This window comes from Thamnophis elegans, chromosome 15, assembly GCF_009769535.1.
Source record: "Thamnophis elegans isolate rThaEle1 chromosome 15, rThaEle1.pri, whole genome shotgun sequence".
Taxonomy (NCBI): Eukaryota; Metazoa; Chordata; class Lepidosauria; order Squamata; family Colubridae; genus Thamnophis; species Thamnophis elegans.
This window is the reverse complement of record NC_045555.1, coordinates 21,259,915-21,276,149: the sequence shown is the minus strand read 5'-3', so window position 1 is coordinate 21,276,149 and position 16,235 is coordinate 21,259,915. Positions and strand designations below refer to the sequence as shown.

General features: G+C 40.7%; 1 protein-coding gene across 1 annotated transcript in view; it reads left to right on the top strand.

Moving 5' to 3' along the window:
* CTNNA3 (catenin alpha 3) overlaps positions 1–16,235 on the top strand; it is an 878,552-nt gene that overhangs the window by 156,584 nt on the left and 705,733 nt on the right. The window contains exon 5 of the mRNA XM_032232234.1: positions 4,674–4,937. Coding sequence (XP_032088125.1) covers positions 4,674–4,937 — 264 coding nt within the window. The remainder of the gene's footprint in view (positions 1–4,673; positions 4,938–16,235) is intronic.

Here is a 16,235-nt window from a genome sequence, read left to right as displayed (position 1 = left end):
TCACCAGGTCTCGCTGCTTTAGCAGAATAAGGAAGATTCTCAGAGATGATTCACACCCTGGTCAGTGTCTCTTTGCACTCTACCATCAGGCAGAAGACATCAAAGCATAGCCAGCTGAACAAATAGGTTTAAAAATAGTTTCTGTCCTTGGGCTATTGGACTCTTAAACACAACCACAATCACTCCATGCACACGCAGAAACGTATGACTAGTTTTTCTTTGTCTTTCTTTTTCCTAATTGCATAGGGATTATTCTTTATACTATTTATGTTGTTTGTATTTGCACCAGAATGATATTCAGCAGGTTCTGACTGGTAGCGGAAATTTTGAGTAGTTCAGAGAACCAGTAAATATAATCTCTGACTGACCCCGCCCCCATCTATTCTCTGCCTCCCGAGTCCCAGCTGATCGGGAGGAAATGTGGATTTTGCAGTAATCTTCCCCTGGAGTGGGGAGGGAATGGAGATTTTACAGTATTCTTCCCCTGCCACGCTCACCAAGCCACGGCCACAGAACCAGTAGTAAAAAAATTTGAATCACACCACTGGATTATTTAGTGAGGCTAAAACCAATTTTGTTGTGTACATGATGTACAATGACAATAAAGGCTATACTATATACTATCTCTATGGAGTGAATGGAGTGGAAATGAGACAGAGACATGTCAGTAGCAACCTGATGATGCTCTGTAAAGATTTTTTTTCCTCCCAACCTGTTTTAGAAACATGATCAATCCTATGGAATGTTATAAGTCAAATTACTAGTAATTTCTGAAAGGTGCAGAAAGTATGTACTGGATTTGCATGTAGTCCTAAAACATTAACTTTGTGGCCTTCAGAGTCACTCAAAATAGATGGGGCTAAATGTTTGGGTCATTTTTCTCCCCATTTTGGCGAAGAATTTATGGGACAAAAGATTTCAAGCTTTGCTAATGCATAAATCCTCTTTGAAACTCCTTTGCCAAATGCCCTCCACATTTCTTATGGGCTCAGTCCATGCAACCTTGAGACTACTTTTCACGATTTGATCTGGTATCAACTATTGGACCTGCTCTCTATCCTACTATTACTTCCAACTATTTTTTTCCTTATCTTATTTTCGGTATGGAAGACTTTTCCAGTCATATTGTCAACTCTGAAGCAAACCTGGCTGAGACCATCTTTGCGGCTTGCCACAAGGCAGAGGAGGGGAAGGGGAAATAGATAGCTCAGCTTTGCTGCCAAAACAAAGTTTTCCTGTGGGAACCAAGGTCATTCCAATAGGTGGCTGAGAGAGGAGGAGTGGAGTAACTTAGCAACCTACCAGCACCTCTATTGGACATTGTGACTGATGACATGCGGGGGAAGGAAAAACTTCCACTTTTTAATTAGGTGAAAACCACGTGAACTTTCAGAGTTGGTTTTCACCGGTTGTGCCAATATGATATATCCCAGTGTTTTTCAACCTTTTTTGTGCAAAGGCACACTTTTTTCATGAAAAAAATCACGAGGCACACCACCATTAGAAAATGTTAAAATTTTTTAACTCTGTGCCTATATTGACTATATATAAAGTAATTTTCCCACGGCACACCTTACACTATGTCACGGCACACTAGTGTGCCGCGGCACAGTGGTTGAAAAACACTGATATATCCAATAAACCTGTTCTTTGAGGATTCTACCTTCCTCACAGTTCTGTTTTCAATGGGCATATTACTTGGAGCTCTGACACATATGTTGAAGGTGTAGTAAATGTTCTTGGATTAGATGTGGATAAAACAGGAAAGGATCCTAGCAGTGAGCTAGGATGGAGGAAAAATGATTCCTAATGGGGAATAAAATAAAGAAAGAACAATTAGGATATTATGCATTCATAAATAGGTATTTGGGGAAAGAAAATTATGAGTTTCCCAGAGGAAAACCAGCACTAGAAACCTGACGGAGGTGCTAATTGCCTTAGTTTGTATTAATATACTGCCTAAAACAAATTGCATTGAAGTGTGAGTTAAGCAGTTTTATGAAAGGGGGAAAAAGGGAGAGGGGGAGGAAGGAGAGGGGGGAAGAGAGAAACAAATCTTTAGGCATGTGCAAGTATCATTAAATTTAATAGTATTTTTAGACAGTAATTAAACTGCAGAGATTTCATAGCTGAAGATAGAAAGGTACATTTAAGAATCTAGATAGTAATTTTGAAAATGATATTTTTACAGGGGAAAGACAATTCTTTTCTTAATTTTGGTTATATTGCATAGTGACTAAAATATATGCAGGTGCGAAGCAGAAATAAGTTGAGGGAATTCATTTATGCATGTGTGATTAGGAAAAATTAGATGCTGCATTTTTACAGCTTTTTATCTATGAAGCAGATGCCAGCATGCTGTAGTTAATACAATATACCCCAGGATATGTTATGGAACCATAAATACTTGCCTTGAGATTTTTGTTTCTCTGGAAATCTATTCAAAATTATATTGAGTTGTGTTTCTGCTCTAACAAGATGTGTTCTGTAGATAACCAACATTTTCCCCCTTGCTTCTTTGCTCTAACCCTCATACCAATTTGACACCTGGATACCATGATGCTACTGTTTTACCTCATGTTGTAACAATCACCTCAGTCGTGCACTTGTTAAGGGGATTAGACAAGTGCTTCTCTCTGCAATACAGAGTAAAAATATTGACTTACTTCAAGGCACTGAGTTGCACAGCCACAGAATCTGGTTTATGAACAAGCAGGAGGGCAATTTAGAGGTTTTATGTATATTAATGTGAATTGGCTGGTTAGCAGAGCAATATGTCAAACGATTTGGGAGAAATTATCTTCCTTCTCCTCCTGGCAATCCAGTATCGTAGTTCTCCTGAGTTCTATTTATTGGCTTTAGGGATTCCGGTTTCTGCATTTCTTGAAAACAGTTTCTGGTGCCCCACTGGGTAATTTAGTGCCTTCACTAAGTCATATTATTAGTGACTTTGAAACTGTAACTGTTTATTGTAGATTGCTCCTTCTATATTGTGCATCAGCTATTGAGGAGGGAGATTTAATTTATTTCGGGGGGGGGGGTTCCTCCTCACTGATGCTTTAAATGTTTATCCAGAATTAAATTGCATTTCTATGAGAAAATTCAGAACTGAGGGGAAAAAATCCAAATGCATTATCCACATCTCATCTGGCAAGGGCAAGATTATACAAGTATTTGTCTGTAAATATCTATACATGTGTGGAAAGTTTGTTTTTTAATCTTTTTTAATCTTCAGCTCCTGGATTGTTAAAGAGTTCAATGGGTAAGGAAACTATAAATTTCTATGTGATTTAAGGATGAGGATTCATTCCTATGAAAAGAAGAGGATTATCACACATTTTAAATAGCTAAACGTAAAGGTTCCCCTCGCACATATGTGCTAGTCATTCCCGACTCTAGGGGCTGGTGCTCATCTCCGTTTCATAGCCGAAGAGTCAGGGTTATCCAAAGACGTCTCCGTGGTCATGTGGCCAGCATGACTAAATGCCGCATGCGCACAGAACGCTCTTACCTTCCCACCAAAGGTGGTTCCTATTTTTCTACTTCCATTTTTACATGCTTTCGAACTGCTAGGCTGGCAGAAGCTGGGACAAGTAATGGGAGCTCACTCCGTTACATGTCGCTAGGGATTTGAACTGCCAAACTGCCGACCTTTCTGATTCACAAGCTCAGCGTCTTAGCCACTTAGCCCTAATTTTAATAGCTACTTTCCTATTTTTTCCTATTTCTATCATAATCTGTTTATGAGATTCCAGATGAATCTAGCTAGAGAAAGCCTTAATTTGGCTCATCCAGGGAAGTGTTTACTTGAGGAATGGACACTTCAATGGGCATTTCAAAAAACGAAAGACAAAATCTCTTCCTACGCCTTTTGCACAAGTTTTTTCCTTTCACCCAAGGCTTGTTACAAGCTAGGAGTACTATGTTCTAGAAAGGAACAAATTAGTTAATGAATACTTTTTAATTAATTTATTATTTAAAAAAAGGTTGAACAAATTGAAATAATTTGTTACAAATTACTTGTCTGCTTTGAAATGTTTGAAAAAAAATGATCACAGCTGTGCATGTTTCAAAAATTATATGGAAAGAGTCTGTTTTAAGCCCTGAGAAACTTGTAAAAGTCAACCTCTGTCAGAGTGGAAGCCATCTTTTACATTGGGCCTTCAGGCCTGCCACATTCAAGGCTGGGGGAAAATGGGAGGGGGGATTATATGGAGAATGGGAGATATATAGTCAAAATAACATCCTTTTCTCAGAGAGTCAAGGATGTCTTGACCTGCAGCTATGATGAGGTAACTGGGTGGCAACTCCAGTTTTGGATGGTGTCTGATTGGATCATGTGATGGGCATATGGGTGTTGGGCAGGGACCTGAACTTTCTTTTGGGTGGGGAAAACCTGGAAACTTTCAGATTCGGGTTTTCCCAGATGTGCCAATATAACATCTCTAAAAAATGGAACTTTGAGGAAACTCAAACCCAGAGTCTTCTTTCATTGGGGGTGTTACCTGGAACCCTGACAACCTCTTGAAGCAATGATGCTTCCTTATGTGCTTGAGCAGGAGCTTAAAAGACAGCAGAGTTTTCATGCTTGTTCTAGAATATCTTATCCTGAATAATTTTTGAAAGGTTTATGTGAATAATATTAAAAATAATCATCTTGTCTTTCCTGATAGGACTTAAAATCTAACAGTCACCGAGATGAGATTGCAGCAGCACGGGCTTCTCTGAAGGAGTCTTCACCTCTTCTGCATTCAGTTTGCTCTGCTTGCTTGGAACACTCTGATGTCGCCTCTCTCACGGCCAGCAAGGACTCTGTTTGTCAGGAAATACAAAATGCTCTTGATGTCATCTCCAAGGCCTCTCAAGGAATTGAACATCCAAAAGTCCAACAGGTGCCACAGTCAGCCTCTCTCGGAAGTGCTCTCGATGAACTTGCGGTAGGACAATCACATTATCTTTCAGTAACGTAATTTATTTTAAACACTTGGGTTTATTAATATAGAAATCCTGTTTTGTTGAGTTTTTTTTGTCCTGTAGTATTTTTTTAAACTCTCTTCTCCCCTACATTATTATTTTTGGTGAATAGCATCCATACCTTCCTCATTTTGGGGGGAAAGTCTGTTTTCTTTGCTCCCTGAAAATTAGGGATGAGCATGGATACTAAAAGGGGTGGGATTCTACCGGTTCGGCCCGGTTTGGGCAAACCTGTAGCTCTGAAGATCAGCTGAAAGCGAACCTGTTTGCTCTGACCTTCAGTTGTGCCCGCCCACCCCCGGAATATATTCACCAATATTTCCTTGGTTTTTAGTCCAGCTGATTGGTGTGGCAGAGTGAAGTGCACACTCAGCGAACCTGTTGTTAAAGCGGTAGGATCCCACCCCTGAGCTCAATGGTTTTTATTGTACATATTGTACAGAGTTACTTTTGGAATTTGGACTTAGCACAGACAAATGCTTTTGCTGGGCCTCATATCAAACTGATAAACAATCGACAAAGTAACAAAATCGCCAAAAAAATTTAAAAAGGGAAAATTGAGCAATAGTATCAAGCTCTTCTCAAGCCTGTTTTCTTCAGAAGCTCATTTTTAATTCTATTTTTTATATTTTATCTTATTATGTAACTAATGTGTGTACACAGACATTAAAACCAGCATATTAATAAAAAACAAAAACAAAATCAAAATCAAAAAGGAAAGGAGAGGGAGAAGGAAATTATGTTACAAATTGAAAATCTCCAAAAATGTTACTTATATTGCTAAGAATTCATCTTTTTGCTCTTTTGTCCACAAACAAAGCTAACGCAAATATTGATAGCACATCTTACATTTGTTTATTTTATTAATAAACATCAACAATCCATAGCTGAAAATTTATACAATTTCCAGTCCTGCTCATAACTTATATCCTCCTCTTCACACTTTTGTTTCCTTTCTCTGTATCACACATTTATTCATTTATTTAGCGCAAGGCATACATGTTCAGATTTATTTTGTTTTTTATTTTATTTTTAGGCATTTTTCAGCATGGGCACTCAATGTCTATATTAAAAAAAGAGAGAGAAACCAGTGGTGCAGATGTGTTAAATTTATATTTTACTGACAAAGAAAGAAAGTATAGATCTATTTCAAACTTGCTATCTTCAGCCAGCCATACCCTTCCAGGATTTGAACCTGGGCTGTTTGCATATTAGGTAGATGTATTAATTTTTAAGCCACAGGTTCTCCTTGCTGTGTCAGCTGTACCAGGGGAGAGATTAAGGTCTTTTTCTATCAAGGCAACCTGGTCTACCCAAATATGGAAAGGAGCATACTGCTTCCCTTTCATCCCCAATCCAGGAACCTGCCAGGCAGTCACTTTCATGACAAACTATTTTGTGTTAAATTTATATTTTACTGACAAAGAAATAAAGGGAGACAAGTATAGATCTATTTCAAGCTATTTAGCTCTCATCAGTTAGCCATACCCTTCTGGGATTCGAACCTGGGCTACTTGCATATTAGGTAGATGTATTAACCTCTAAGCAGTAGTGGTACAGATGTTGCTTAGATTTCCATTTTACTATTTGTTGGACTGCATTTCCAAAAATTCCTTATCATAGGATGGGCTTGAGGGGTATGATAGAAGCTGCAGGTCTACAGGTTCACCCCTTGTATGATTTGTTTGTATGGATGTATGCGTGTGTATACTAAAGTTTGTGAAAACTCTCATGCTGCTCGTAAGTGGCAATTCGGTTCCAGCAGCATATGCCAGATAGGTTGCTACTTCAGACTGAAGAATAACATTTTTATATGTACAAATATAAATTATATGTGTTCCTTCTTGGCCCATATTGTTAAATCACTTTTATTCCTAGCCTTTTCTATCTTGTTTCCCCCTATAATGTAAATCATAACCTAAAGCAGGCTGAATAGATAAAGCAAAATTGATTAACTATTTAATCCTTTAAAAGTGTTTCATTTTTCGTTATTTATTGAAAAAAATGGCATTAGGTAAGAGCCTGAAGTAACCTTTGCTCTATGTTGTTTGTGGAGTGCAAATAAAGTGCACCATCTAAAAGCTCCCTTAATATCTTTCATGCTACTAAGCTAGAATTTATAGCTGGGCAAAATCAGAAGTAAATTTGAAAACTGCCAAAAATGTAACCCAGCACATTTTAATCATTTCATTGTGTCAGTAGTAAAAATCATAATGTTGCAAGTGTAAATAACAATTTATAAAGTTTTGTTAAGTTATTGTAATGTGGTTATATCACGTAGGCCCTTCAGCATGCTTTTAAAATTCTTGCAATATATTTTAATCAGCCTCTTCAAATTAATCACAAATCTTTGTTGATGGTTTGGACATTGCGTACATTTCTCATTTGTAAAGTTTGAGCAAAAGTTTCAGATTCAGTCTGCAGTTCTATTCAGATTATAGGGGTGCTTGGTTTAGAGCTCAGTTAGGATTCTACTATTCATTTGCTGCAAAATGGAAAAGCTCCTGGTCCAAATGACTCTTCAATGGAATGGTATAATGGTGTTTGCAGGCCTGTTGGCTCCTATACGTTTGCAGGTGTATAATGAATATTTTAATGACAGTAAATTGTCATCATCATTTTATCAGGAACGAGATAGACTAGTGGAAAGGATTGAATTGTTAAAAACATCATTGAAATGTATTCTGAAATTTGCTTTCTAGGGTATGGAGATCACGGCATGTTATTATATTTAAGCATCATGTATATTAATATTTCCTTTAAAGTGAACAAAGTGAAATAGTTTTGATATCAAACCTCTATCTTGAAACTAGTAGAAATATGTCTCTGAGGACGTCTTGCTCTGTGCAGACTAATTAGGGTCCCATATGGTATGTATGATTATATAATCACTGTGGGAAACGTTTTCTAAATGGAAGGTATTGCTGCTAAGCCTGCCTTCCAGCTGCCTAGTCCCATGATGGCAAACCTATGGCACGCCTGCCATAGGTGGCACATGGAGCAATTTATGAGGACACGTGAGGCGTTGTCCTGTCAGCTCCAGCGCACATCCATGCTGATTTTCAGCCTTGCTCCCCCCCCCGGGAGGCTTCAGGGTTGCCCGTTGGACCGTTTTTCTCCCTCTGGAGGCTTCAGGCGGCTTCCCTGAAGCCTCTGGAGGCCGAAAAACTGCCCAATGGGCAAACCGGAAGTTCGGAAACGGACTTCTGGTTTGCGTGTTGGGCTGTTTTATGCCTTCCGTAGGCTTCAGGGAACCCTCCTGAAGCCTACAGAGGGAGAAAAACCGTCCAACGGGCAACCCGAAAGTCTGTTTCCAAACTTCCGGTTTGTGTGTTGGGCCATTTTTCACCCTCCCCAGGCTTCAGGAAACTTCCCTGAAGCCTGGGTAGGATGAAAAATGGCGAAAAAAAGGCCCACTGGAAGTTCAGAAGCTTCAGTGAGGCCTGCACGCATGCGCGGGGTGTGTGTGCAGGCATGTGGGGGGGGAGGGCATTGCATTATGGGTTTGGGCATGTGTGTACTCCCCCCCCCCATTTTGGTATGCCTCGATCTAAGGGTTAGCCATCACTGGCCTAGTCTATATGGTGCTTTTATTTTGCATTTTGTTTCTACTTACATATTATTTGTGGAAATGCAATTATTTCTTTTAAAAGTTTGGTAAAGCTCAGCTACATTAGATATGCCCTCTTCCTGTATCAGCCTACACACATCACAAACTCTAACAGAGACCTTTTTTTCTGTAGCCGATGGAGATGAGAGAAAATACCTTTGCAGTTTCGGTCCATGAAACAGGAAATATTGCAAGGGCGCTTCGATGGCATGATCAGAAAAGTCAAAGCGGTAATTGAATGTCTGCAGATAAAAAAGGCAGAGCTTAAGTTGAGATCCCCCATGGCTACTTTTTTTGGCCATGTCCTATTGGCACTCCTGAAACCTTGACTGTTTTAACTGCTTCATCCTATGTCAGGATTCCAAATAACACCCCCAGTGAAAGAAGGCCTGAAGTTCCTTAAAGTTCCACTTTATTGGAGATGTCATTTGGCACATCTGGAAAAACCCAAATCCGAAAGCTTCCAGGTTTTCCTCACCCAAGTGAAAGTCCAAGTCCCTACCCAGCAACTACATGTCCATCACATGGCCCAATCAGGCACCGCCCCAACTGGAGATGCTTTCCAGTCACATCCCTCCAAGTGAAGGGCAAAATGTCCTTGACTCTTTGAGAAAGGAATGTTATTTTGACAGTCCCGATTTTTTAAAATTTGTCCCGCGTCCTGCAACGTGTTCAAAAACTCCCGATTTTCCAGTGCTCAGTCCCAGGCCATGCAGCTCACCCGTGGGAAGTTGTTGTTTTTTTTTTTGCCCGCTTCTCTTGGGTGCCGCTCTCCCTGCAGCCATGCCATGCAAGCCGTTGTCAGCAACCTGGTCCGGGTGAGCCGAGGGGAGGCAGGCGGGGATCCGGTTGGGTGAGGCTGGTGATGGGGGTGGCTTTTGAAAGGGTTGGGGGGCATTGGGGGAAGGCAGTCGGGGGGAGGCTGCTTTGCAACCGCCAGCGAAATCCTGTCTAAACTTCTTGGTTCGCCCTCCCCAGCCCGTAGCAGACCGTTCTCAGGAAAGCTGGGTTCTTCCTCCCTCCCTCCCTTCTCTTCCCTTCCTCCCTTTCCTCTTCCTCCCTTTCGCCTCCCTCCCTTCTTTCCTTCCCTCCCATCTTTCTTTCTTTCCTTCCTTCCTTCCTTCCTTCCTTCCTCCCTCCCTCCCTCCCTCCCTCCCTTCTCCTCCCCTCCCTCCAGCCCAGAGGAGAAGCAGCTGCTTCTGGAACTTCTTGAGAAGTTTCCTTGCCTGCCTTTCTCCTTCTCAAACGCCTTCCAATGACTGGTCAAGCTCTCCTCCACGGAGTCTCTTTCTTCTGCCTGGGAATGGAATGGGGGTGTGTGTTATTGATTAAAACTTTTGCCACCCAGTGCTGCAGCTGAGGTGAAGCCGTCGGCACCGCCGCTGGCACCCCCGCAGCACCCCCGCCCGTCGCAGTGGCACCTCCCCTTCTGCTCGGAGCACCTGAGCTGGGCACCACATTACCCCTGTGCCCTCCTCCTCTGGCATACTTTTGAGGAGCCATGAGGCCGCGGGAGCCAGTAGAAAGGTGGTGGAGTGGGCGGGAGCAGGAAACAAAAGGCCCCATGGCTTCTCAAAAGCACAGCGGAGGAGGAGGAGGCGGCAGGGGTAACGCGGTGCCCAGCTCAGGTGCTCCGAGTGGAGGGGGAGGCGGCACCACCACTGCCATGGGCGGGGGCACCAGCGGGAGCTTTGGTGGCTTCACCTCAGCCACAGCGCCGGGCGGCAAAATTTTTAATCAAGAACACACACCCCCTATCAATGGTGTCCCGCTTAACCAATTTTAAAATCTGGTCACTTTACCCATACTCTATATAATCCCCCCTCCCATTTTCCCACAGCCTTGAATGTGGCAGGCTGGAAGGCCCAATACAAAAAATGACTTCCAGGCCTGACAGCCTACCTATTTAGCCTTTTACTATTACTGGCTTTCTTATTATCCAGTTTGGCTTCTGTAATATTTCCTCCTCTCATTTAAGCAAATAAAGAAAAATAACCCCATGAGTATGTAGGCAGTGGTGGTCGGGAGGGATCTGCAGGGAGCAAAAGAGTATTTCTCTTCCATTTAGAATTTCAGATTAAAATAGTTGGAATGGGCTTTAAAAATCTGTCCCCATAATATTGTTGGGATATTGGTTCACCAAAATTTAATTGACACTTCTTTATCCTGAATTGAAGATTAGACTGTAGTTGCATTTATTTACCTTCTTGTATAAACCTGGAAAATTAGTTTAATTTTTGTTTTACCTAAACATTCAGTTTAAATGTTCTAAGCCTCTTAGGAGACATTAATTCTGTTGGTGTGAGAAGCACGAATTACTTAGGCAGGGACATTAGAAAATCTGTTTAATCAGATCTGTCTGCGGGAAATGCTCACTCATTGGTATTGATTTCCTTGCGGTGTCTTGGAGCTGATCAGTGCAGAGGTGCCCAACACAACGCAGATTCCTATTGATAAGCTAAGATGGATCTTTATTTTCTATCTCCCTCAAGATGTTAATTCATTTAGGAAAGGAAGAATGAAGTTTCACATAAATTACTATTGTTCCCTGTCTGAATTAAATATTTAATTGAAAGAATTTACACAATATAGCAGCATTTGGTGCTATTGGGTATTTTTTAAAAAGTGTGGAAATCTTCCCAGGATTTTGCCATGTTTAATACCTTTTAGATGTGATGAACTACACCACCCATGATTCCCAGTCGGCATTGTTTTGCTCATTGGAGATTCTGAGAGTTGTATTTCAACACATCTGAAGGATAGGATGTTAGGAGACATTTCACTTGAACCTCTGACCCCACTGGAGCTATCCCTTTGGAAAGTGAATACTTTGAACCTTGACACATAATACAATTCTCACTATGTAGTGAGTATCTATGGGCTGAGTTCAGTGGTGGGATTCAAAAAAAATTACTACTTGTTCTGTGGGTGGGCCATGACGGTGGGAGTGGCAGGGGAAGGATGCTGCAAAATCCCCATTCCCTCCCCACTCCTCGGGGAAGGATACTGTAAAATTTCCATTTCCATCCCACTCCAGGGCAAGGATACTGTTAAATCTCCATTCCCTCCCCACCCCACCAACCTGCTTTCCAGCTCCGTTCTCCTGTGCAGGGGAACAGAAGAAGACCCAGCCGATCAACTGGGACGCTGATCAGCTGGGATTCGGGAGACAGCAAATAGATGGGGGCGGAGCCAGCCAGAGGTGGTTTTTTTCTGATTCTCCGAACTACTCAAAATTTGCGCTACAGGTTCACCAGAGCCAGTCAGAACTGGCTAAATACCACCTCTAGCTGAGTTTCTAATTCAGTGTTAGTGTTATAAAAGAAACAGCTCAAGATTGCCGCTTCAAAATGTAACACTTGGAGGGTGCCCACCAATTCATAAATCACTGTGTGGAATTTTGGCTCTCTTCAGATTTTCTATCAGTAAGGAAGATCAGAGACGGGATGTCTTTAGAATTCCTATAGAAATCTACCTGGTGCCTATTTCTCTAACAGCTTTTGGCTATTTACAAAGATGCGGTAAAAATAGACATGGAAATAGTATTTAAAACATGATGGGAAAAAGCATGAACAAAGCAACAGCATTTAAAGGCCTAGGTAAACAATGCCTGTGTGTGTGAGCCTCTAGCAAAGAGTGAGCAGATTTTAATTCCAGTGGCACTTTATTCCATATTAAGTATCTGCTATGGAGAAGTAGAATTGATTGCCCTTGTCAAACATACAGGTGTCCCATTAAAGCTCTGAGAGATGGTGTGTAGATGTTGGATGCAGTCTCAGCCAGGTGGTTGGCTTCCAGCAGAAAAAAATGAATGGTCAGCAATAGCATGAGTAGTGTGCATAACACAAGTACATGGCTGGAAAAGAACAGAGTTGTGTTTGGGTTTTTAAAATATATATATATTTATTTTAATAATAAAAATAGTAAAAAGCAATATACAGATAATATAATAAAAATAATTCAAAGGAAAACAGTCTACATTGCATAGTAACAGCTGAATAACAAATCAAGAAAACTTCTAAGCATGAATAAAACATAAGACATAATGTGAAAACTTTCTAGTTAGGTATTTTTCTTTCCCTTTTGTTTATTTCTCCAAATGCCAGCCACAACTTAGATATGTACTGTGTGCTTTACCTTAAACACTAAATATTATTGCTAGTATCTTTTTGAATCCTTTCATGTATTATTTTTCATTAGCCCATAACTTTGTCCCTCAAAACCACTTTCCAAATGCCTCTACATTTACCCTGCTGTGTAATGTATAATACGTATGAGAGCCATTCTTGTTTAAATTTGATTGAATGTGTGTTATGGATATATATTGTACTGTCAATTTTGCCATTGAGGCATCTTTTCCAATTTTGGTCTCCCAATCTGATAGTCAGCAAAGTTCTTTGTCCCTGTGGCTGTTAATATTAGTAAATTGTAGTGTTTTTTGTTTACATTTTCTGGAATTATACCTAATGAGAATATTTGGAATTTCATTACAAATTTTATTTTTAGGATTTTCTGAATATTTTGATGTAGTCCATTCCAATATTTAAAGGGGGGATTGAATAAACATTGTGTTTGTGTGTGTGTGTGTGTGTGTGTGTGTGTGTGTGTGTGTTATTTTTGTAGCGATTCTGCTGCTTCCTTTATGACTGGCTGCAGGTGACATGAGGGGTGGTGGAGAGACCCAGCCTTGATTCCTCTTGGATGAGTTGCCTCTTTAACATCCAGGTATAATCTGTTTGGTGAGATCATTTGGTGGCATGGGGAAACTATCTTCAGCATACATCTTCAACCCTGGCTGGGCAGGTGATGCCATCCAAATGCTGAATGAGGGCCAGGAAGGTGTGAGAGTCTGGATAGAGAGGAACCACCTCCAATTTAACTCTAGGCAGTTATCTTACATGTTGTCATCTAGCAGGACCCAGGAAATATGTCTTTTAAATAGTGGCCTCTGCCCTTCTCCCAGTGATTCAGAAACACCCCCCACCAATTTCTAACTTTCCAGAAGACCGTAAAAATAACTTATTATTATGGACAGTTGTTTTAGAACAGTGGAGTTGGCTTTTTTGGATACTCTTTTCTACTCTTTTATGTTTTATCATTGTTGGCATACGCCGCTCAGAACTATGGCACATAAGATGGGCAGTCATTTAAGTCCCTTAAATGATTTTTTAAAAAAAGATGACAGTTCAGAATACTACTGGTAACCAGTGAAGCTATTTTAAAATTAAAATAATGGGAACCCTATGGAGAAGTCCATGGGCCATCTTCATGAGTTGTTCCATGAAGGACATGTTGCATTAATTCAGACTTGATAAAAGGCTCTCCTAGTGGCAGCTGTTCCAGGGGATTCCTGGATTCTAACTCTTTCGTTAGTGGAGGGCAATTCTCATCCAGATCTGATATATTTGCTAAATCCGGATGAGGAGACCCCAGAATCAATACAGTAATAACACCATTGTATCCGAGTTCAGCTTCCGTTTATTCTTCCAAATCCTGGAAAAATAGTCTTTTTCATCTAAGAGTTTCTAGAGCTGCAGTGCCAGTGTCTCTATCCAGCTTGCTTAATATGGAGTACTGGACATCTGCCAATAGTTGTTAAAATCAATCAGCTGCAAAAATAGCTTCTTAAGCAAGTTCCTCACCACTGTTCTTTTTAAGGTGGCAAAGAAATAGAGAGATTGTAAACATCAGAGGGATTGCAAGACAGTGGTCTTTAGAGTCCCTTATAAGTTAATTGTTGGTATGAACCAGGGGTAGGATTCAGGCGGTTTGGACCGTTTTGGGCAAACCGGTAGCTCCGACGATCAGATGAGCCCATCCGCCTGCCCCTGCGCTTTACTTACCTATATCATCTCGGCTGATTCGCATGGTGGAGCGGATTGCCACACCTCAGCTGTGTTACTCCACAGAGGTAACCTGGAAGGTAAGTTTTATTAAAACTGTACACGCACGTGCACAGCAAACCAGTTTTTAAACTGGCAGTATCCCACCACTGGCATGAACATATTCATATGCCTTAGCTACTTATTGAGAAAACTGGAATCTGGATCACTCTTAACAGTCTTGAAGAGCACCTCTGGAAGATTCTCCTTGAAAATGCAAACTATAGTTAGAATCAACTATTTATAATACAACAAGTAAGCTTCATAAAGGACGTAAAAATATATTTGAGTACATGTTTTCATTTCTCATTAAAAATTCTTTTGTTTTTCACTCTGTGTATTATCCAGTCCTGTAATTAACCAGTTCTACCATAATAGTTCTAAGCAGATCAATTATCATGGTCTTTCTTGCTATTATTTATTGTACTGCCTTTGGCATAATAGATAGATACTATCAAGTCAGGCTATCGCAAGGATAAATGTTTGCATTTTGGATTTATCCTAATAAAAATGTATACCTCTTCCAAGGACATTATTGAAATATATTCTTTTCATCTATTTTATGCATTATCTTCTAATTTTGTTTGCCACACATTATTGTTTTCTAGTCCTTCACCCATTTATATCACTTGCCCAAAGTATGGGTAGTCTTCGACCTACGACCCCAATTGAGCCCAAAATTAGTGTTGTTAAGTGAGACATGTGTTAAGTGATTTTTGCTCCATTTTATGAACTTTCTTGCCACAGTTGTTAAGTGAATCGCTGCAGCTGATAAGTTACAGTTGTTAAGTGAATCTGGCTTCCCCATTGACTTTGCTCATCAGAAGATGGCAAAAGGGGATTACATGACCTTGGGACACAGCAGTGGTCATAAGTATGAACCAGTTGTAACTTTGAAAAACATTCATAGGTCACATTTTTCAGTGCCATTGTAACTTTGAATGGTCACTATATGAAGTGTTGTAAGTGGAGGGACTATTGGATTCTGTTTATCACCTATATTTAGTCCTTGATTATTTTTCTTGCAGTCTCTGATATTTTTAATAAAAAAAATGAAATAAATCTATTTGCTTACTCTTGCTTTTTCTCAGTGTTCAGCTTTCACATCTGTGCTTTTACCAACAGAAAAAACGATTGTTTTTAACATTTTGGATTTCAGGCATTGAAATGTCCCTATCTCTGTGATCTTGTCTGAGGTTTTCATTGCCTTTCTCCATAGGATTTATCTTTTCTTTTCCAGCACACAAATAAACCATAAAAATCAATCAGGGCCAGCTGATTGTCAAAACTAGCGGTTCGCCTGAACCGATCTGAATCGGCAGCAGCCCACCACTGTGTCAGAGGTGCCTGTGGTGGCCCGAGTGCTCTGCCAATGAAAACAGGCTCCTGAGCTCCGTTTTCGGCTGCAACAGCCTCCTGCAATCCTCTGCCACATGTAGCCCTCCCGAGCTCTGTTTTCCCTGGCAGAGACACTGTGGGTCAGTCCTTCGCTGTTTCCAGGGCGGGCTTGCAGGCCATATCTAAGCAACCTGCAGGCCGCATCTGGCCTCTGGGTCTTGAGTTTGACCACATGATTTAGCTTGAAAGTGTGTGTGTGACAATCCTGTGCTTGGGCCAGAGTAATTTCCCCAGCAGTGAGACATTTGGAATTGAATTTATTTGTTCTGACATTTTGCAGTCTAATTCAGTATTTCTCAAGCTTGACAACTTTTAAGACTTGCAGATTTCAAGTTCCAGAATTCTGGGCATTGAAGTCAGAGGTGGTATTC